Genomic DNA, 23,482 nt, shown 5'->3' with positions numbered 1-23,482 from the left:
TTAACTTGATATAGTTGTTTCTTTTTTTGTGGGCTAAGTCATAGTTGTTCAATTTATAATACATTAGATAATTGGTTTTCTTTTGTGAATATTTTGAGTGCAATTTATCTTTCATGCTAGATTAATAATTACATACAAAAAATATGTGATTTTCTTCAAAAGGGTACATTTCATTAGCTCTATCTATCACACATTATAGTCAAGAGGGATTGGAAGTTGAAGTATTTATTTGACACCCAGGAAGTTCCACTATGGCAGCACCAGCTAACCTTGAGAGCCTTTATGGTGAGTGTTCTGTTTTGCTTCTTAGTCATGAAGCTCAATCTCACCACTGGGATTATACCTTCCCTTAACGTCTCAGCTGGGCTTCTTGGGTTCTTCTTCATTAAGACCTGGACCAAGTTCTTGCAGAAATCTGGGTTGCTCAAGCAGCCTTTTACGAGGCAAGAAAATACAGTCATTCAGATTTGCATGGTTGCTTCCTCCGGCATCGCCTTTAGTGGTAAGTCCTCAAAACCACCACCTCTATCACCAAATAATCCAACCGGGTAGGCTGTACCCCCATCCCCCCTCCTCTGAAAGGGCTGCCCGTGTACTACGGGTTAGAATTCAGATCATTTTCACCCGGGCAGGCCATGTATCAGTCCAGCCGAGAGGTTGGGGTATGGGGGGACAGCTGGCCACGGGCGAGAGGACTCATCCGGAAATGACCAATTAGGAGCCACTATTGGATGATTGGTAGGATCATGAGTCATGCTTTGGCTCCTCCCCTTGGAGAAATTCTACCAATGAGTGAGTTATAAGATTCAATGAAGTGTAATATTCTAATCCAAAAACATTCATTGGATTTTAGGGGAGGTAGTTGAAGAGACGTGTGAGCATATTAATTGAGCGACTCTAAATTTCTATTTACTTAATTAGGAGACTTATGGAAAGGTATAGAGAATGTAGGAAAGATCTTCATATGGTATTTATGACATAGAAAAAGCTTATGATAGAGTCCCTAGAGCGTTAATTTGGCAAGTACTAGAGAAAAGAGTGTTGCAAGTAAATATATGATATGTTAATGATATGTTGATGGTTCGGTGACTAGTGTTAGACGGGGGGGACAAAGTAATGAATTCCCGATAACGGTTGGGCTACATCAGGGTCAACTTTAGCCTATATCTATTTGCACTGGTAATGGATGAATTAATCAAAGACATTCAAGATGAGGTCCCCTGGTGTATGCTTTTTGCGGATGATATTGTGTTGATTGATGAGACCCAAGGGGGGATTAATACCAAATTAGAATCATGGAGATTAGCTTTGGAATCAAAAGGCTTTAAACTTAGTAGATCGAAGCCAGAATATTTAGTTTGTAACTTTAGTCATGATCGGGCAGATGATGAGGTGGTGATACTTGATGATAAAGAGATTCCTCAAGTGATTGTTTTAGGTACCAAGGTTCAATCATAAGTAAAAGAGGCGATTTAGACGATGAGGCTTCCCAAAGAATTAAAATATGGTGGATGAAGTGGAGAAGTGCGTCCGGGGTCTTATGTGATATGCGTGTTCCATGAAAGCTTAAAGGAAAATTTTATAGGACCGTTGTTCGACCAGCTATGATGTACGGTGCAGAGTGTTGGGCTGTTAAAAAGAATCATATAGATAAACTCGGAGCGAGAAATGAGGATGCTAAGATGGATGAGTGGCAAAACTAGGATGGATAAGATAAGAACGATCATATTAGAGTTGGGCTGGGAGTTGCTCCCATAAGTGATAAGCTTAGAGAAAGTCGTTTGAGGTGGCACGGCCACGTTCAACGGAGACCTATAAATGCTCCTGTACGGAGAAGTGATATAATCCATATTGAAGGAACTAGAAGAGCTAGGGGTAGACCTAAGATAACCTTAGGAGAAGTGGTGAGAAAGGATATGTATAGCTTAGGCCTTGTATCTAGCATGGCCTCGAATAGAACTGATTGGAGGGCAAGAATCCATGTAGCCGACCCCATTTAGTTTGGACAAGGCTTATTGTTGTTGTTGTTGTTGTTGTTGTTGTTGTTGTAAATTTATACCGTCAGATCTGTTGACTAAATCTGAATCGTCTAATAAAATTCTTATTTTTTCTCGGTTAATTAAGATAACTTTTAATCACCGGTTAAAGTTTCAAAATGAAAACAACACTCGATTCTCGCTGGTGGTTAGATTAACGGTTAAATGTCTTCTTCCACTGTTCCTTCTCTATCTCTTCCTCTGTTCCCTCTCCATCTCCATCGGCTCTGAAAAAAAATTTCATCTGCATTCATCAAGTTTTGACCCTTTGACTGTAGTAATTCTTTTGCTATCGTCTTAAAGAAATGGAAGAAAAAAAAAAATTCATCTTCTCTAAAATCTCACGACTCTTTCTTGTTTCTAATTCCATTTTGAAGGATATAAACAAGAGTAGTGCATGCAATAAAGGAAGAAGTGAGAAGCTATGAAGGAATTAGATTCCAACATGGTACCAGGAGTTCAACTACTCTGCTGACTGGATCACGAAGAGACCGACCTCTTTAGAGGAACCTTCGCAATTCTTTCTGGATCCACCCCAAGAATTGGAGGAGATCCTAATGGCGGATAAGATTTGTATGCTTGAGTAGTTTTCTATTTAGGGTTATTAAATCCCGTTTATTTATTATCAAAAAACTTAACTAACCCATAAATAATATGAGAAAAAAATATGAATGTTATTAGATGATCAGATTTAATTTAATAAATCTGACAGTGAATATTCAAAATTGTTTAGATTTAATTTAACAAATCTGACAGTGAATATTCAAAATTGTTCAGCTAACCTATTCACACGTCCGTTCAACTACATTTTCCTTGGATTTATCTTTATCTTACGAATTATCTTTCTTTTGAATTAGGATATTTTCAGTAATTAAATTTTATAACTCATTAAACACTTTTTTTTTTTTGTCAAACTCATTAAACACTTTTTAGTGAAGAAACAAATAATAACTCACTGAACACTACTTAACACGATTTGTTTGCTGAATTGAAGTGGGTTGGAAAAAAGGGGTGAGAAAAAAGAATTTTAAAATTAATTTTTTCATGAAATTCCAAAGTTTTTTTTTTTTTTTTTTTTTTTTGTGAGATGGTTACTATTATTCTCCTATAATATAGATTAATTTAACTTATCTCCCACATTTCCTAAAATTACTTATGCAACCTCCGATCTTGCCTGTAATTACTATTGTCCCCCTTACCGTAAACTTTGTTATTTAAATGATAACATGGCATATTTTATTTATTTAAAATTTTCAAATGAACTCTACGGTTTTATATTACTTATTTACACTATATATTAAATTATAGAGTAAATTGCACTTGCACAAAAAAAAGGAAAAAGAAGGTCTTTAAGCATTGACACCCCCAATTTATGTTTAAAAAGCACAAAGACCTCAAAATTGAATTTTCATTGGATATATTTGTTTAATTTGTACTGAAAACTTTCAGACATTATTTATTATAGGATATTTTTTAAAATAAACAGTGATTTAACTGTTTCTAGTGATAATTTGACAAATATATCTAATAAAAATCTAATTTTGAGGTCTCTGTGTTTTTTAAACATAAAGTGGGATATCAATGCTTTAAGAACTCCATTTTGGAGTGCCAATGCAATTTGTTTTAAATTATATTACCATCCTAAGTAATTAGGAAAATTTTAAACCTAATTAAACAATATTTTTTCTAGTCAAAGTAAAGAAAGAAAAGAAAAGAAAACTCATTTTCAATTTTATATATGTACTTTTCAATTTGGTAATAACAAGAATATTAATTCATAATTTTTTGTGTTATTTTTTATTTTTTTTATTTACTTTTAATGTTATCAATTCTAAGAATTTTTTGCTTCCAAAAATTATTTATTTATTTATTGTCTAATTTGATGTTAATAAATTTAAGAAGTTCCTACTACCAATCTGGTGCTTCTTTTTTTTTTTTTTTAAATCCAAAATTATAAAAATACATGTGTAAAATTATTTTATATGATTTTTTTTCTTTCTAAATGAACATAGTAATATTTTTGGCTTTCTTAATTATAAATGGAAAAATAGATATTAAACATTCAATCGTAATGGTCCCTTCACACTAATAGAATTGAGGGGCCAACAATAATTTCATATATTGAGTTCTTGTAATTTGTGGTCAGAGTGCTCCTCATCAGGAGAGACGATCCGGACTCAATCTCGGTAGGCTGCTTTCTACTGTTGGTATTGCATAAGGGTCTGTTTGGTTACGTGAATCTAGATATTTGAAATCTCTGGAATCACAAATAAGAGATTTCACCCCTACCATAAAAGTGTTAAACATTACTTCATAAATGTTTTTTCAAGATGAATCTATATATTTCATTCCAAAGACTTAGGCTAACCAAACATTTAATTTTACGAACCATGACTCCATAAATTTGACATCTATAGATTTAAATTCTCTAAATTTTTGAAATTTTCAAACTCAAGTAACCAAACAGACCTAAATAATCTCAACCATTGAAATCAATTCTCATATAAGTGTTAAATCAAACTCAACCTCAAACAAACTGAACCAACCACCTGATCGAATCCAGAGACTCTCTTCATCTTCTCCATCAAACTGTTCCTCTTCTGCTTCGCAACATTAGCAAAAACCCTAATTTCGAAAAACGGAGTATTGGTGCCAATCTTTTGCTGTATAATTAATTAAACCCCAACCCTCAAGAAAATCCAACGCCCTACAAATCGATGACTTCACAAACCCAAGATTCAAGAGTTCCAGTAATCACTTACCGTATTCAAATTTCAGATAACTGTTCTTTTGGGAAAACAGCGACCAATCCAAAAGCTTTTGCAAACCCTAAATTAGAATTAGAGATAGAGATAGAGTGATCGGTTAGGATTTTAAATGCATCGATATCTACATCCAGGTGCTGAAAAAGATTAGAAGCGATTAATAAAAGGAGAAGGGGAGTTACAGAAAGAGGAGGTGGGTCGGAATAAATTCTGGGTTGACGAGGAAGTGGGATTGAGAAGCAGAAAGAAACAAAATTGTTGGGGTAATCTGGTAATCTTGTATTATTAGTGATTGAACTGAACCGGTTTCTTTTGGTTCATGTGGTTCAATCCTTATTATATTAGGGCTGGGGTTTTGGTTCGCACAAGTTATGCAACTCGTTTTTTCTGATTTTTGGTTTGCTCTCTGCTACGGGTTCTTGAAGCTTCTTGAGGTTTCGTTCATGGCGTTCGTCTTCGATCTTCTGTATCTATGGTTCTAGGTGGTTGTTGATCATGGAAAGATAGGGCTTCTGATCGTATGAGCAAGGCGATTGTTCGATGGTCTTATGAGAACCAGAGACAGTGTATTACAGGTTATATGTTCCTTGCTGTTCTTCTTCTTTAGTTTGTAATCACCCAAACCTATAGTGGATTGGATTCACACTCGAGTCCCGGAGACGTAGGCTCAAGAGCCGAACTCCGTCATCAAACACCTGTGTCTTCTTCTTCTTCTTGCTTCCAATTTCTTGTTAAATCACGATCGGTTGGCTTGACTAGGTTAGGGTTTATAGGTTGCTTAATTCAGTTGATTCAATAGATAATTGATATGAGGTAATCACCTAATGATAACGCGATTTGAGACCTGGGTACATCGTTGGCATCGAGTGGGTTACCACCTTAGCTCGAGCGTGGTGTTTCGGTTCATTTTTCGTGTGATTGATAATTAGATGGATTAGGGCTTTTGTTTAGTTCCTATATCTAATTCGATTCTATGATCTCATATTGCAATAGGTTAAATTATTGAATCATTTTTCCTGATTATATAATCTGTATATGCTTCTGCTTCTGCTGATTATAATTCGGATAATTCTATTGCTGGTTATATAATCTGTTTTTATATAATTTCAGCAAGTGTTAACCTGTTAAATTGATAACCTATTTTCTTTAATATAGATTGATTTATTGCTTCTTGCTTACCATTAGTTGCTAATAATTTTTTTTGGTTCAATTCCAATGTTAATCTATATGAGGATTGGTGATTCTGATTAGATTACTTTGCTGAATTAATCTCATATGAATATAGGTTGATTTCTGTCATATGTTGGTCATATATACTACTGCTGCTCCTGTATGTTACCAGTAGGTATTCGGTTTTAATTTTTTTTATGACCTGTTTTGACTTTGTAATTGTGATAATCTATGTATGAGATTTATTCTGTTTTTATTAATGTTAATTGATCATGGTTATATAATTTCTGCTAGAATTTTATACAAGGCTGCGGTAGTGATCTCAATTGATAACTTAGGCACTTTATTTGGTTTATATTGGCCTATTGAGTTAATAAATGTTTGATTAAATCTGTGACACATGTATATGAGTAGATAATAAAATTGTGATTGATTAATTGTGTTCATTATATTTTTCGGATTGTTTATGTCGGTATTGTGATTTAATTCCAATATATCTGATTGTATGTGATTTATCTGCTTCAAAGTGGAGTTAAGTAAGGGATTTGGTCTACCGGGGGGAGGGCACTCCTCCCGGTGTGGTTAGTGTAGTTACCACGGCTCTAGTAGAGCTGTAGGACTAGGGAGGGATCCTAGTTACCTAAGTTTGGATACTCCTATGGGGAGTTCCAGGGTAGACATTGAGAAGTTCGATGGCACTGGGGACTTTGGGATTTGGAAGAGGAAGGTTCGAGCTTTAATGGCACAACAGAAACTCCTAAGATCTATAGATGACCCGGATGCTTTCTTTGAAAGTATTGATCCGGTCTTGAGGGTGAGTGATGGAGAATGCAATTGGTTGCATGCTCTGGAACATCACGAGATGGGGTTATCGGGTGTCTTGATGAGGATGACAACACTCCTATTAAAGTTTGGAATAAGCTTGAGCGGATCTATCGGAAAGAATCTAGGTAACAAAATTTATTTGAAGGAGAGGTTGTATGGGTTTAAGATGGACCCTACAATCGCCTTGACAAGAACCTAGATATATTTAAGAGCTGATTCAAGACTTAGCTAATACGGGGAGAGACTAAATTGGAAAATCGGGACTTGTCTATTATCCTATTGAATTCACTTCATAATGATTATCTTGTTGTTAAGAACTCAATCAAATATGCTTGTCAAAACATTTCCCTAGAACAACTGATTGATGCCTTAAAGAATAGGGAGTCTGAACTATTGGCTTCTGGTATGACTAAGGGCAGTGGGGAGAATCTGTTTGTTAAGGGTAAAGGCTCTTACAAACAAAGGAGACCCAAAGGGAAGGGAAAAGTATTTGAAAGTCATGAGAATAACAATAAGAATAATAATGGGAACAACAAGTCTGATGTAAACCTCAAGAGATGCTTCTTTTGTAAGAAAGTAGGACATTTTAAGAAAGATTGTTTTGCATATAAGAGAAAACTGCAAGAAAATGAGACAACTAATAATAATGTGCCTAATTCTGGTGAAATAAACATGTTTGAGGTCCTTTGATGACCTAGGTGTTTTCTGTGTTAGCATAAACCTTGTTTTAAGACCTGGTTGTTTGGTTTTCCATTGGGTGCACACTTTGGTTTATCCTATTTTGTTCCTTTGTTAAAAGGAGGTGGTCTATTTATTTTTAAGGTGATATGCTTGTGTAAGGAAGTTGTTTATTTTTCATAAATCTGAGACAACATGTTTTATGCCTGTTTTTCTATTGGTTAAGATATACCTTGTTGTGTGAGAATTCTTGACCAATTATGCTAGTGATGGCATGTTATGTATTTGTTGTTGTTTTGTACTCTCATGGATGCTTTTATTGGCATTGGTATACTTGTCTTGTTTTTTGTAATGCTAGAGTGGTAATAGGTGGTGTTGAGACTGTTTATTACGTTGGTTACACATGAGGATTCCTATTTCACTTGGTATAGCATTAGATATATCCCTGGTTTTTGGAGAGGTATAGTCTCCATGTGTAGCATGAGTGCTAGTTTTTGACACGGTGTTGTCAAGTGTTTGGAGAGGTTGGTCTCCGGGGGGGAGATGTTTGTTCTCCGGTTCGACATTGGTCCTGGTCTTGACATAGGTGTTGTCAAGAGGGTGTGTCCTCACAGGGTTGGGGTTCACATGAGATTCGGGGGATATGGTTTGTCGGCTTGTATGATTTTGATTTGGGAGTAGTTATTGTCGGTTTATTGAGTTGTCCGGTAGAGAGATGACTTGCACCGTTTATTGATTAGGTTATGTCTTGTTTGCAGTTATATTTTTATGTGGTTATTGAGTCTGGTCTTGTTGGTCAGAGTTGTCAAGTCTTATTGAGTTTACTTCTTTTATCTCTGGTTTGGTTTCTACTCTAGGTGACCTAGATGTGTCTAGTTGTGACTTGTACCCGTCATGTGTAGTGAGTGGGTGAAGAGGTCTTGGTTTGAGTAGTGGTAGTAAGCCAGTGATGGATTGAGGAGTGTTATTGCCTATTTGGTTTGTTTAGAATATTTTCATCTTGTTGGTTAAATGTAAGGCTATTAGAATGTTTGCTATCCTGAGTTACTCTCTTCATTATTTTAATGGGTAATTGGATACTTGTTGTCTTTCTTTACTTTAGTGTGGAAGAAAGAAAGATTTGCAACTTCTTTAGGCATTTTAACAACTAAGTTTGGAAATATGACTTGTTAATGAATTCTGTTGTGATTTCATTTGAATACCCTTGGCATTGATATATAAGACTTGATGGTTGAGTTTTTTGCATTGTATTTGCATTTTAGGTTGACAGTTGCCTCTAGTTTCTCATTTCATTTTCTATGTCTTATATCTGCATCTATGTGATTTACATATTGATTGCATGATTGTATTCCTTGGGGAAGGTTTTAAAATCAGAATTTGAAATGAAAATACATGGATTTGTTAGGAATTTCCTAAGTTTTAGAATCTACTGATTGAGGGGGAGAGATTTATGCTTACTTGTTATGTTTTATATATTTGAATTGTTTAAATCTTTTCTCTAGTTGGTTAAGTTCTCTTATGTATCATATGATATGTTTTAGACTTGACTTGGCTTATATTGTAAGCATTTGTAGATTTATGGGCTGTATTGGCATTGACAATTATGTCAGGATCCATGTTGTTCATCTGTTGATGTTGTGAGGTTCTGTTAATCTAGGTTGGTTTTGGATATCACCATGGATTTCTTGAAATTTATACAAGTCTCTTGTTTAAAGTCTTACTTGTTTTAATTCATATATTTATTATGCTTGTGTTGGCATTAGTAAGTCTATATGGTGGGTTATTATCTTTTGTGGAGATTGTATACTTGTTTTTCCATTTATCTATGGTGTGGTGATGTCCAGGTATGTTTGTGTTTGTTTATTAGGTTTGCATATGTTGCAGTTTTAGGGGAGATGCTGCCCAAATTTTTATAACTCTTATTCTGTTTATCTCAGTTTTGGGATATATGCCTGGTGTGTGCATGTTTGCTCTTCATTGTTGTATGAGTGAGTTATGAGTTATGAGTTATGTTTAGGGTTTTCTCTACATGGTGCAGTCTGTTGCATGGTATATCTGCATGGAGTCATTAGTGTTGCATGGTTAGTGTGTCTAGGTATTTTGCATATTCTTTATTTGTTTTATACTATGTTTTTCTTTTGTCTTGTGTGTGCAGGTATACGTGGACGATGACGGTCGCATCCAATTCACTATAGTTAGTTCTTTGGGGATACAGATTAAGGGGGAGAATGTTGGGGTAATCTGGTAATCTTGTATTATTAGTGATTGAACCGAACCGGTTTCTTTTGGTTCATGTGGTTCAAGCCTTATTATATTAGGGCTGGGGTTTTGGTTCGCACGAGTTATGCAACTCGTTTTTCCTGATTTTGGTTTGCTCTCTGCTACGGGTTCTTGAAGCTTCTTGAGGTTTCGTTCATGGCGTTCGTCTTCGATCTTCTGTATCTATGGTTCTAGGTGGTTGTTGATCATGGAAAGATAGGGCTTCTGATCGTATGAGCAAGGCGATTGTTCGATGGTCTTATGAGAACCAGAGACAGTGTATTACAGGTTATATGTTCCTTGCTGTTCTTCTTCTTTAGTTTGTAATCACCCAAACCTATAGTGGATTGGATTCACACTCGAGTCCCGGAGACGTAGGCTCAAGAGCCGAACTCCGTCATCAAACACCTGTGTCTTCTTCTTCTTCTTGCTTCCAATTTCTTGTTAAATCACGATCGGTTGGCTTGACTAGGTTAGGGTTTATAGGTTGCTTAATTCAGTTGATTCAATAGATAATTGATATGAGGTAATCACCTAATGATAACGCGATTTGAGACCTGGGTACATCAAAAATGGACCATCCCTGCTTTGATTTCACATTAAGAGATCTATAAAACGGGGGATCTTGCTTGCAGAGGACCGTCAAGCAAGACATTCTAAACCATTGGATCGAAATCTCGACCAGAAATCAAATCCGACTGTCCGAAATTTTGCAACACGATCCTAATGCACAAGACTGAAACTTTTTCATTAGTCCGAGCTCGGCCTCCACAAGCAAGGTTTAAAATGTCGGTATTGAGTATCGTAATGATCAGGTGATTCCGAGAGATGTATCTTCTCAAGTATTATATCATATGGACCAATGTATTTTGGTCTAATCAAATAGAAAGACATATTAAACCGTTCAAAAATAAAGAAATGTATCGAAATATATCATATCGATTATATCCAACATATCTAATATGGATACATATCAACTAGTATCATATTATGAATACCTTAAACATTATCCACAAGTGAGTGAGTGAAAGGTGAAGTTCAAGTTTGAAATGAAACCATGTTTGTGGTTTGGTTCAGGTTAAGCCATATTGATTTGGTTTTGTCACTTAAAATGAACTCAATCTGTACATGGTATTTTAATGGCTAGGATTATTTCTTGCCACTCATGCAATCCTAGCACTTGGCAGCAAGCGTGGCACCATGTATACTAGGATGCAACACCCTATTACAATCCCATAAACATCCCAAAAATTATATCAAATTTGGAGTTGCTTCCTTTTCCATTAGAATTGTTAATTGGGTAAAAGAAAAGGCAAATTACAGTCGCAGGATTGCTCGGTTAGTAAACCAACACCTCTTAGTTAAAAGGCACTGGATTTAATTATGCCTTATGGTTTATTATGTAGTATGTCCATCCCCAATACATAAAAAATCACATGTTCCAAAGAAAAAAATGACGAATATAAATAGTTTTATGTTCGATCTTTTGTAATATAAAGGTAGAGGAAGAGAGAAGACAAAATGTTTAGGATTTCAATTTACTAGGGGCAACACCATGAAATCACAAGAGATCAAGGGTAATTTAAGAATATAAAATTATTTTACAATGATTTAGTAGAATATGTTAACGAAGTATACCATTGTGCAGATTTAAAAAACATTTTGAGGTGTTATTTTATCAATGTCACATAGTTTTGAAGGTTTCTCTTTGGGGTGTCCTTGAAAAATTTCCCCTTCTTTAACATAGAGTTATGATGACAAACATTTTTGAATTATCGGGATTAAGAATTTATTTATTTGTTTATTTTGGTTTTTCCCAAAACAGGAGGTTTTGGGAGTTACCTATTTGGAATGAGTGAGGCTATTGCTAAACAATCATCAGAATCTATTGGGGTTCTCTTTATTGTTAGCTTCGTTGGTCTCTTCTCTGTGGTTCCTCTTCGAAAGGTACTCTCTTTTGAGCATATCTCCGAGTTCATGTGAAGAGAAAGGTTTTCCTGAGTTCTTTAATGGTTTACTTCAGATAATGATTATAGACTTTAAACTGGTCTACCCAAGTGGTACTGCAACTGCACATCTTATTAATAGCTTCCATACACCACAAGGAGAAAAACTAGCCTAGTAAGAATCTCTTCTTCACCAGACATACTAAAATATGATCCCTGACCCTGAGTACGTAGTTTCTTTTTAATTTTCCCTGCAACTCTTTTCCATTTCCAGGATGCAAGTTCTTCTTATTCAGTTTCTTGTGGGCATTCTTCCAATGGTTCTTCACTGCAGGGGATAATTTTGGATTCTCTAGTTTCCCTACATTTGGCCTCAAAGCATTTGATAACCGGTAAAGCAAATTGTATCTTTACTTGTTGTGTTACAGATCTTGTCCTAAAATGAGGGAACTCTTTTATACATTGACATTAATTTTCTTTCTTTCTGTGTAAAACAGATTTTACTTCGATTTTTCTGCTACATATATTGGAGTTGGGATGATCTGTCCTTTCATCATAAACATATCGTTGCTTGTTAGAGCGATTCTCTCATGGGGTATCATGTGGCCTCTCATTGAAACTACTAAGGGTCAATGGTATTCTGCAGATCTTCCCTCTGACAGCTTGCATGGCTTACAAGGTTACAAGGTAAATTATTTTAGCTAACATGAATTAAGTAGCAGATCATAACAGTACAAAATTATATGATTTTAATTGACCCAGAAGAACACAATTAGCAGGTTAGGCTTAATAATTGAGGAATAAACTAGAGCTAACACCATAATATAAACTATCTGTAACTCTTACCAATTGGGTACACTCAGAAACTTATTAATCATTTGCCAGAAGGTGTTGCTTATCTAGAACTTACCTTTTGTTGCACTACAGGTTTTCATTGCCATTGCTATGATCCTGGGAGATGGTCTTTATAATTTCATGAAGGTCCTAAGCCGAACTGTCTTTGGCTTGTTTTAGGCAATTTGGTAATAAAAGAATTGTAGGTCTCCCCAATTCTGGTTCCTGTGCTCCCGTCAGCTCACATATCTCCTATGATGATCAGAGGCGAACACAGGTCTTCCTCAAAGACCAAATACCAAATTGGGTTGCAATAGGAAGCTATGTTGTCATCGCTACCATCTCCACCATCACACTCCCTAATGTTTTTCACCAACTCAAGTGGTATCATGTCTTGGTCCTCCATATTTTAGCACCGGCCTTGGCCTTCTGTAATGCATGTGGCTCTGGGCTCCCTGATTGGTCCCTAGCCTCACCATATGGCAAACTTGCAATCTTTACCATTGGTACATGGGCAGGGGCCTCTAATGGTGGAGTTCTTGCAGGTCTTGCAGCGTGTGGAGTCATGATGAACATTGTCTCCACAGCTTCTGATCTGATGCAGAATTTTAAGACTGGGTACCAAACATTAGCTTCATCTCACTCCATGTTTATGAGCCAAGTTATTGGGACTGCAATGGGTTGTGTAATCTCTCCTTGTGTTTTTTGGCTCTTCTACCAGGCTTTCCCTGATCTTGGTATTCCAGGGTCAGAATACCTTGCCCCTTATAGTCTTATCTACCATAACATGTCAATATTAGGGGTTGAGGGGTTCTCAACTCTACCAAAGCACTGCCTTCAACTTTGCTACACCTTCTTCGCCGCTGCTATCCTTGTGAACTCAATCAGAGATGCTGTTGAAAAGAAATGGGCAAAATATATTCCACTCCCAATGGCCATGGTTATACCATTCTACCTTGGAGGCTACTTTGCAACAGATATGTGTATTGGGAGCTTTATACTATTTGTATGGCGAAAATTGAACAAACCCAAAGCAGATGCATTTGGGCCTGCAGTAGCCTCCAGTCTGATTTGTGGAGATGGGATATGGATTTTGCCTAGCTCAATGCTTGCTTTGGCTGGTGTGCAACCACCCTATCTGCATGAAGTTTCTCACAAGGAAAACAAATGCCCAAGTCGATAAATTTTTGGGCTCTTAAGCCAAGCCTCAGATTATTATATTCAGGATATATAATCAATTCCCGTGCAATATTCAAACTCTGCATGTATTCAATCTATATGATCAATTTCCATAGAAGCACCATGGAGGAGAAACAAGTTCTTCTGAACCTCATATGGATTAGCTTAAGTCCTTAAATTGGTGACCGCAGAGATTCTAATATTGCATGCTCTCTATTCTTTATTGCTTCCTTAAATTGAACTCTTTATCTCTTACTTTATACAAAGTATTTATCTTTGTTGCTAGAGAATGATGGTTGAAGAGAGAGAGAGAGAGAGAGAGAGAGAGAGAGAGAGAGGGTGCATGTGTGATAGAGAGAGAGTGTGTGCGAGTGAGAGAGAGAACTTGAATTTACAGATTATATTCACTCAATACAAAGAGTTGTGTACATGGCTTTATATAGTAATAGAGTCATTGTTCATCAATGTTTTAAGACTCTTATAGTTGTGGTTCCAGGACTCTATGTTACAGTGTTTAGATTTACATGAAGATAAGTATTTTAGATTACATAAAATATTGACCAAAGTTTTATACCAATTTGTATCAAATTCTTCTTTGGGTTAGCTAGAGTCTTTGTGAGTACCAATTGTGTGAAGTTTTTCTTAGATGTAGTAGCTAGTGTTTGATCAGTTGTGGAATTCTTGGAAGCAACCCTAGCCACATAAGCTTGAGATAGAGTGACAGCTAGAGTTTTTGTTGATTTTCCAGAAATATCCCTAATATTTTTCAAGAATCAATTCTTTCTTAATTCACAAGAGAACTGATTCTCACCTAACTTCTTTGTACGTATCTCACTCAAAATCACTATAATTAAACAAAAACTTGTTACCATATGTTAATGTCATAGGTCACATCGCTTGCCAATCCCACCTGTTACTTTTCGCTTGAAAATTTAAGGATTTTTTTTACATTTTGTGGGGGCACGCTTTGTATGTCATGATCAGTAGTTTCCTAATAAGCCTCATCACACGAATCCAGATCAACTACTCATCGGTGGAGCAGGGGGACCCAGGATTGGGTGATGAAATCTTTTTATTATTTTATTATTTTATTATTTTATTATTTTTTAACCTGTGGGTTCCACAGAATTTGTGATGGTAAAGCCGTCGTCTATGCTCCCCTGACGGGGTGATGATCTAGATTCTTATCACACATGCTAGTTCGGTGGAAATCAAAATTTTAAGCAATTGTACTAAATCTTTCATGCTTTTTTTTCCCCATATATAGAAAAAGCAAATGCAAATTTTTATGACCTAAAGCAAAATTACCCTTTTAACATAAGATTTCAAATCCATGCCAACTCATTTCAAGCACCCACCCCTCCCCAACCAACCGACCAACCAAAAAACAAATCTCCCCCACCCCCCATCCACGTCGGTTGCGTTTCTGAATTCGTATACCTTTAGTCAGGCATTCACATCACTTACCTAAAGGAAAGTTAAAATATAATATAAAATAATGAAAAGTCACCATCAACTTATGCTGGAAAGTTTCTAGGTTTTAGTGTGTCAAAAATCAACAAAGAAAAAAAACAGAATCTGCTGCTTTTATTTTTAGTTGAGCGGGAAGGACAGATCCCACACAAAAAATAAATAATAATAATAAAATAAAATTGGGAAAGCACAGAGCCTCAGAAATTATTGTGGAGTCCAGTCAAATTATCAACCAATAGAGCATATAACACCCCGGCCCAAATTCCACTTCAAGGATCCTCAAAATTTCAAAACGCAGATCCGAAAATTACATCAATGGAAAGCACCGAGAACCAACCAGAGCAGCAGCAGCAGCAGAAGAAGAAGGAAATAGAGACTCTCTCAATCGAACGGATCTTCGATACCCAGGAAGTTCCACCATGGCAGAGGCAACTAACCTTGAGAGCCTTCGTTGCGAGTTTCATTCTGAGTGTTCTGTTCAGCTTCATCGTCATGAAGCTCAACCTCACCACTGGTATTATACCTTCCCTGAACGTCTCAGCTGGGCTTCTTGGATTCTTCTTCGTTAAGACATGGACCAAGTTCTTGCAGAAATCTCGATTGCTCAAGCAGCCATTTACCAGACAAGAAAATACAGTCATTCAGACTTGCGTTGTTGCTTCTTCCGGTATCGCCTTTAGCGGTAAGTCCTCAAAACCACAACCTCCATTTCTCTCAGATTTCATCCCTGAACTGACCGCTTAGAACTCACTGCTAATACTAGATCCTTCCACTGATGAATGGTACTGATGATGCTGGATGACTGGATCTGATGATCCGGTCGAACCGGAACAGAACCCAAGAACTTTCGAAAATGTATATTTTATTTTAACCTGTTATCTTTTTCAACTCATATCCATCATCATCATCATCATCACATATATATTTATTTTTTTCTCTCTCCTCTTATCAACCACCAGAACCGAATCAAAATTTCTCCTACATTATCAAACATGGAAACTGACAAAAGCTACCCTATCTTTGGGCTAACTTTCTCTCTTGGGCAAAGTATGATTCTTTGACTTTAATACCAAAACTCTTCAATGAAGTGGGCCCACCTTGGATAGGTTATTCTGTATTATTTTCAATCGGGTCCACTCATCACACGCTGAGGCAGGTCATCTTTGAATATTTCCACTAAGAAATGAAGATCTCTGACTGTTGATAAGTGGGTCCCCTAAATATATATAATGACAAAGTATCAAAGTAGGGCCAACTTATGGTTTTAGTCGGTGACTCAAAACCGAGAATTTTCTCAACAATCATTTTCCTTCTAAGAGCTGGTGAAACTCAACTATATAATTGATCTTTTTCGGGATTCCATTTTATTTTTTATGATTTGTCTTCTTTATTTATTTATTTTTGGTAGGAATTTATCTTCTTTAATTCACTTTTCCTGCCGTGGAAAATCATATTTACTAGAAAAGGAGGTGGGATGATCCACCAAGAACTTTGAAACTCCAGCTACAAGAAATGGACCTCACAAATAGAGTATCTTCATATATCTTCTTATTTCTAATACATTTGGATTCCAGGTCCCATCGAATTTAAGAATATTTAGATGATAATGATGTGAAAATCTTATCACCAAATACATTGCTTCTTGGTCTTGTATATCGTATAATTTGTGAGTGCATCACCTTAGCAATATATCAATTCAATGATTGATAAACTCATTGCTGGTAGGGATTTTGCACCCACAACCGTATGATGCACAAATTGGTGGTTGAAGATGCGTAGGCAGTGTTGAACATTGTAATGATAGTACCAAAGATGTAAAGGGCGTACTGTGGGGGTATGGGGAAGGACTTTCTAGGCAGTCTTACCCCTGCTTTTTGCAAAGAGGCTGATTCGAACCCACAACCTCCAGCGCACAATGGAGAGACTCCACCATTGAGCCAGGCCCGCCCTTCGATACTACCAAAGATGTGATGATGGAGAAATCCAAGTATAGCTGTAGTGGAATCCCAACCCCTCATACATATGTACTTAGAACTTCGGTTCTTTTTCTACCCCAAAAAGAAAAAACAACTTCGGTTTGTTGTGTTTCTATGTTAAGCATGCTGGAATTCTTGTACCAAATATTTTTGTTAGATACCTGAAAGAGAAATTTTTGGAGTTCTATAATGGTGGCAGAAGACTTGGATTGTTTAGTTAAAGAGTTTCTACTTGACTTGGAGGCATATTCTTTGTTGCACTGTCTTGTTGTGTAAACAAGAGAGACAAGTGAAATTTGGGGTTTTCAAATTTCAGTTTTTGTTTAAGTGAGATTTCCTCTATAACTTTTTTTTCCATTACATGATGAATTGTCTTCATTGGTATGTAAACCCCATTAAATATGTGTCACCTCTGCTTGAATCTTTTTGTTGCTTCGGGTTTTTTGGCATTTGTGTTAAAAAAAAAATTTCTTTTTTTGACAAAACAGGAGGATTTGGGAATTACCTTTTTGGAATGAGTGAAGCTGTTGCTAAGCAATCAACAGAATCTAACCAAGCACAAAACATTAAGGACCCATCTTTGGGATGGATGATTGGATTTCTCTTTATTGTTAGCTTCCTTGGGCTCTTCTCTGTGGTTCCTCTTCGAAAGGTAATTTCTTGGACATAATCACTCAATTCATGTGAATAAAAAGGTTTATTTGATTCCTTTAATGGTTTCTTTCAGATAATGATCATTGACTTTAAACTGGTCTATCCAAGTGGTACTGCAACTGCACATCTTATCAATAGCTTCCATACTCCACAAGGAGAAAAATTAGCTAAGTAAGAATCTCTGCTTCACTAGACATGGTAAATGATCCGCGGGAAGTTTCTTATTAGTTTTCCATTCAACTCTTCTTTTTCAGGAAGCAAGTCAGGACATTAGGCAAGTTCTTTCTCATTCAGTTTCTTGTGGGCATTCTTCCAATGGTTCTTCACAGCAGGGGATAATTGTGGATTCGATCATTTCCCCACGTTCGGCCTCAAAGCATTTGATAACAAGTAAAGCAAGATTATATGTTTTGTTACAGATCTTGTTCTAAAATAAGAGGGAGATTCTTATGAAGTGTTTAACTTATTTCTTTCTTGCTGTGATGAAACAGGTTTTTCTTTGATTTTTCAGCCACATATGTTGGAGTTGGGATGATCTGCCCTTACATCATAAACATATCATTGCTCCTTGGAGCAATTCTCTCATGGGGTATCATGTGGCCTCTCATTGAAACTGCAAAGGGTAGCTGGTATTCTGCAGATCTTCCCTCTGACAGCTTCCATGGCTTACAAGGTTACAAGGTAAACTATTTTAGCTAAAATGAGTTAAGCAGCAGATCAGCGTACAATATCAGTCATTAAAAGAAAACTCCCCCCTTTCTCCCCCAACAAGAAAGAGAAAAAAATCTCTAGTTCAAACAACATAGGACATGCCTGTATTTTTGAATATTAAACAAACAATCAGCATTCACGGAGAACAATCATTTTAGCTAATAATAACTATGAAATTACATGGTTCCAATTGACCCAAAACAACATGAGCAGGTTGAATGATCTTGAAGGCTTGATAATGGAGGAATCAACTAGAACTAAGTACATTGAGCACCAAAACATAAGATATTTGTATCTCTAAACATTTTTTGTACATAGAGGAACTTCAATTGTTTGTCAGAATCATCTTGATCTTAACACCTACCTTGTGTTGCACTACAGGTTTTCATTGCCATTGCCATGATCCTGGGAGATGGTCTTTATAACTTTGTGAAGGTCCTCAGTCGAACTCTCTTTGGCTTGTTTCAACAATTCAGTAATAAGAAAACTGGAGGTCTGCCCATTTCTGGTTGCTCTGCTCCCTCAAGCCCACATATCTCCTATGATGATCAGCGACGAACACAGATCTTTCTCAAAGACCAAATACCAATTTGGGTTGCAATAGGAGGCTACATTACCATTGCTACCATCTCCACGATCACACTACCTCATGTCTTCCCCCAACTCAAGTGGTATCATGTCTTGGTCCTCTACATCTTTGCGCCAACCTTAGCTTTCTGTAATGCATACGGCTGTGGGCTCACTGATTGGTCGCTAGCCTCAACATATGGGAAGCTTGCCATCTTCATCATTGGCGCATGGGCAGGGGCCTCTAATGGTGGAGTTCTCGCAGGTCTTGCAGCATGTGGAGTCATGATGAACATTGTCTCCACAGCTTCTGATCTGATGCAGGATTTCAAGACTGGGTACCTAACATTAGCTTCACCTCGTTCCATGTTTATGAGCCAAGTTATCGGGACTGCAATGGGTTGTGTAATCTCCCCTTGTGTCTTTTGGCTCTTCTACAGGGCTTTCCCTGATCTTGGTATTCCAGGGTCAGAATACCCTGCCCCCTATAGTCTTATCTACCGTAACATGTCAATATTAGGGGCTGAGGGGTTCTCTACTCTACCAAAGCACTGCCTTCAACTTTGCTACACTTTCTTCGCTGCTGCTATCCTTGTGAACTCAATCAGAGATGCTGTTGGAAAGAAATGGGCAAAATATATTCCACTCCCAATGGCCATGGCTATACCATTCTACCTTGGAGGCTACTTTGCAATTGATATGTGTGTTGGGAGCTTTATACTATTTGTATGGCGAAAATTGAACAAACCCAAAGCAGATGCATTTGGGCCTGCGGTAGCCTCCGGTCTGATTTGTGGAGATGGGATATGGACTTTGCCCAGCTCAATACTTGCTTTGGCTGGTGTGCAACCACCTATCTGCATGAAGTTTCTCACAAGGAAAACAAATGCCCAAGTCGATAAATTTTTGGGTTCTTAAGCCAAGCCTCAAATTGATTGTATCCAAGCTGATCAATTTCCATGTATTATTCAAATTCTCCATGTATTATATAAAGGTAAGCAATGAAGTGAAATTCCACTTCATCAAACATGAAGAGATTGACAGAATCTGTAGCATAGGATACAATGAATGCTTTTGTATGTGCAGATGATCCCGCATACAAGAAAACACAAACATCTTCCCAACACGAATCCAAATATACGCATTTACTACATCAGCCTTCTTGTCTCGTTATCTCCTCTCATCTTCTGGTCATTTGTACCTTAAATTCAGATTTCAGAGTCATTCTGATAAAACCCAAATCCTGCAGTCTTTCAATTCAGGCTAGTCGGAGAGCCATTGCTTAATAGGCAACCTGTGTACTTGAGTTGTCTACAAACCGTTAGATTGGGATTTTCTCATCAGCCTTACGAGTCATCCATTTGTGTTTAGAGCTTAAGGAGAATTAAAAATAATTGTTTGAGTTCTACACTTTTACCGTGTGCTTTGGTGGCGATGTTCATATTGGATCCTGTTTTGAAATTCACATGTACCTGGGTTTTTTTTTATCCTTTTAAGATGTTCTTCTGATTAAATGAGGAAAGACAACATAGACTTACACTATTAATTATCATTTCTTGGAATAGACTCATCAAAAAATTCCTTAAATATGGTTTTGATTAATTGTAAGAGATTGGAAGATCAAGGCCTGAAAGCTGAAAATGCTACAACAGAATTTTGTCCTCCAAAGCCCGAAGAATTGGAAATTGCTGCAAAGGACAACAAATAAAAAAAGTATCGTATGGTAAATCCTGGACAATGTGTGCATTATAGATATTATATGTGATTGTTAGCAGATGATTTCAACTTACCAACATTCACTTCATGTTGCTGCTTCTGGTTTGGAACCGTATCAAATTCCACAAATGGCTCCAGATTCTGTCATAGGTCAAGGAAAACTCGAGTACGAAATCAGTTAGGTAGAGAAAAAGAGAAAAAAAAATTTAATCCAGACTTGAAGGATCAAAGTAAGACATACAAATTGATTTATTGTTGGATGAATCCACCCAGTAGATATGGCTTTCAACACAGCAATGGCTTCTAGGGCCCCAGCAGCACCAAGAGAGTGTCCTATCATAGACTGTTGTTGACAACCAAAAGGTTTAAACCATGCATATTGTGAAGCAACATAAGAATTAAGAACATTAACAAAACTGAAGGCATGCAAAAAAGAATGTTAGAGGAAGAAAAAAGACAAACATGAAGAAGATGGAAAGAGAGAGAACCTTTGTAGCATTTATCTTCATCTCTGGAGAATACTTGAATACTGTTTTTAAGGCATTGATCTCTGCTCTGTCGCCAGCAATTGTCGAAGTTGCGTGTGCATTTATATAATTAACCTAGACAAGTAAAATAAAAGACTAAGTAGATCACAAATTAAACATTATGACATGCAGAGAAGCTGTTTCTCGAATCAAACTCCCGACCACTATGTCTCACAGATGGAGCAACCTTACCATTGTGCCTAAATGGTAGACCATGCATGCTAAAAAGAAATTAGAGTGTTCACCTCCTCTGGTGAGACACCAGCATGCAGAAGGCTTCTTTTGATACATGAAGAAACTGCCAATCCATCAGCTCTCGGATCGGTTAGGTGGTAAGCATCAGAGTTCACTGCACCTCCCAAGTATTCAGCAATAATTGGTGCATCGCGCTTCATTGCATGCTCCAAACTCTCCATCACCTGCATGTTAAAATGTACATAAAATAAACTTATAAGAAAGAGAAAGGGTGTTTTTTTTTTCTATTTAAGATGAAATTTTTCTCTGAAATAAAAAAATTTCAGCTTAAGCATATAAAGAAGAAAGTGCATGCTTAGAACATACCAAAACTCCAGCACCTTCACCTATGACAAACCCATCTCTACCTTTGTCCCATGGTCTTGAAGCAGTTTGAGGATCATTATTCCTCTGTGATAAAGCTCTACAAGCTATAAACCCACATAAGCCAAGAGGAGTAATTGGAGATTCAGTTCCACCAGCAATCATTAAATCAGCCTTTCCTTCTCTAATGTGGTTGGCAGCAGCAAAAAAGCAGTGATTGGAGGTGGCACAAGCAGTTGAAATCGAGTAGTTTGGACCCATGAAACCAAATTCAATTCCTAGCAATGCAGAAGCTGAGCTTGTCCTTGCGAATGGTTCCAGAAATGGATTTTCGATGCTACCTTTCTCTAATAGATTTTGAGCTGCTTTAGCGAAAGCCAAATTCCCACCAGTGCCTGATCCAACAACCACACCAGCTCTCTCCTTGTCCATCTGTGAACACACAATAATGGAGAAGAAGAAAGAGTATTATACAAGAAATTTACCTGTAAAAATGATATATTTAGCATTTAGAAAATAATTGAGTATAAAGTTGAATATTTATAGATGCTAAGATGCCAAAATCTTCTTTATTACAGTTTAAGAAAACAAATAATTATTTAATAAGTAATTTGTTAATTGTTATATTTTGAACTTTAACAAATAAATATCTGAACATGCACTTGTATTCTTCACCTTGCAAGTGAAATGGAACTGAAATTTTATTTACAATAGAAATATTTGAGCTCAAAAGATTGAGCCATGTTATGAAACTGAGCTGGGAAATGAAAGAAAGCTAATTAAAAACTAAGAGTTCACCACCTTAGAAAGTGTATTAGAGCCAAGGCCTGCATCATGGAGAGCCTTTGCACCAGCAACAAGAACATATTTGACATAATCATCAGGCTTCTGTTCTCGTACGTTCTTGATATAATCATCACCGGCGAATCCATGGATTTGGCCGGCGAATTTGGTGGGTAATGAGGAGACATCGAACCCGTCGATGGCACCGATGCCGCTCTTGCCTTCGAGGAGGGAGTCATAGTAGGTATCAACATTGTTGCCAAAGACAGAGACGATGCCCATTCCTGTAATGACCACACGTTTCTTTGGATCCTTTTCTCTCTTGGGAGCAGAACATGTAATTGGAACCACTGATGCAGATGTTTGCATCCATGGCCACTTCTTCATGTTTGCTCTCTTGGCTCCTCCATTGGGTAGCTTGGAGGAGGACTCTCTAAGGTAGGGTTCAATGGGTGTGACTCTGAAGGCTGGTGACTGGAGGGCTTGCATTTTAGCTTTAGCTGATATTGGCTATTGCTGATTTGTGTTGCTAAGGAAGAAGTCATGAAGTTTATACACGTATATATAAACAGAGGTGAGAAATGATAGGACAAAGGGTATCTCACCGTGTGGAGTTCAGATTGCTACCCGTATGGGTTAGGTGGGTACGTGAAGTTTTAAATCTTGTAGAGACATGCATTCCACACCTTCAACGTAGGTCTCATGCGTGCCTTGTGTAAGGTGGTACTTGTGCCACCCGTGCCTACCTGGGTAACTGAGCCTTAGTGCACCCTTGGGCTGGGATTCTCCTATCCAACAGGCAAGAGTCTTTAACTTTTGCCTCTA

At 37.1% G+C, this 23,482-nt stretch overlaps 2 protein-coding genes and 1 pseudogene across 2 annotated transcripts; 2 read left to right on the top strand and 1 right to left on the bottom strand.

Annotated features, from left to right (window-relative positions):
- Positions 1 to 282: 282 nt before the first annotated feature.
- LOC149012875 (putative metal-nicotianamine transporter YSL7) lies at positions 283 to 13,712 on the top strand (annotated as a pseudogene).
- A 1,620-nt stretch (positions 13,713 to 15,332) lies between these two features.
- On the top strand, positions 15,333 to 20,388 carry LOC149012874 (putative metal-nicotianamine transporter YSL7). Its single transcript, XM_089159044.1, is given in 7 exon segments — positions 15,333 to 15,847; positions 17,630 to 17,793; positions 17,869 to 17,966; positions 18,050 to 18,077; positions 18,079 to 18,185; positions 18,287 to 18,476; positions 18,888 to 20,388. Coding segments are annotated over 7 exon segments (2,058 nt in total). The 5' UTR covers positions 15,333 to 15,480; the 3' UTR covers positions 19,992 to 20,388.
- Positions 20,389 to 20,693: 305 nt separating this feature from the next.
- LOC149012873 (3-oxoacyl-[acyl-carrier-protein] synthase I, chloroplastic-like) lies at positions 20,694 to 23,146 on the bottom strand. Its single transcript, XM_089159045.1, has 7 exons — positions 22,676 to 23,146; positions 21,878 to 22,306; positions 21,562 to 21,735; positions 21,278 to 21,391; positions 21,031 to 21,132; positions 20,864 to 20,930; positions 20,694 to 20,761 (listed from the first exon to the last, which is right to left on the bottom strand). The coding sequence occupies exons 1-7, from the start codon at positions 23,144 to 23,146 to the stop codon at positions 20,694 to 20,696; spliced, it is 1,425 nt and encodes a 474-aa protein (XP_089015171.1).
- Positions 23,147 to 23,482: the final 336 nt, after the last annotated feature.

The sequence above is a fragment of the Hakea prostrata genome, chromosome 6 (assembly GCF_041222555.1).
Source record: "Hakea prostrata isolate BN-2017 chromosome 6, UWA_Hpros_2, whole genome shotgun sequence".
NCBI classification, from domain to species: domain Eukaryota; kingdom Viridiplantae; phylum Streptophyta; class Magnoliopsida; order Proteales; family Proteaceae; genus Hakea; species Hakea prostrata.
The sequence above is the reverse complement of the archived record's forward strand: the minus strand, read 5'-3'. Positions and strand labels throughout refer to the sequence as shown.

Coding starts and splice junctions, on each gene's coding strand:
- LOC149012873 (XM_089159045.1), bottom strand. CDS start 23,146: ATGCAAGCCCTCCAGTCACCAGCCTTCAGAGTCACACCCATTGAACCC. Junction 22,307..22,675: donor GCTCTAATACACTTTCTAAG/GTGGTGAACTCT, acceptor GTGTGTTCACAG/ATGGACAAGGAGAGAGCTGG. Junction 20,762..20,863: donor GCAACATGAAGTGAATGTTG/GTAAGTTGAAAT, acceptor TGTCCTTTGCAG/CAATTTCCAATTCTTCGGGC.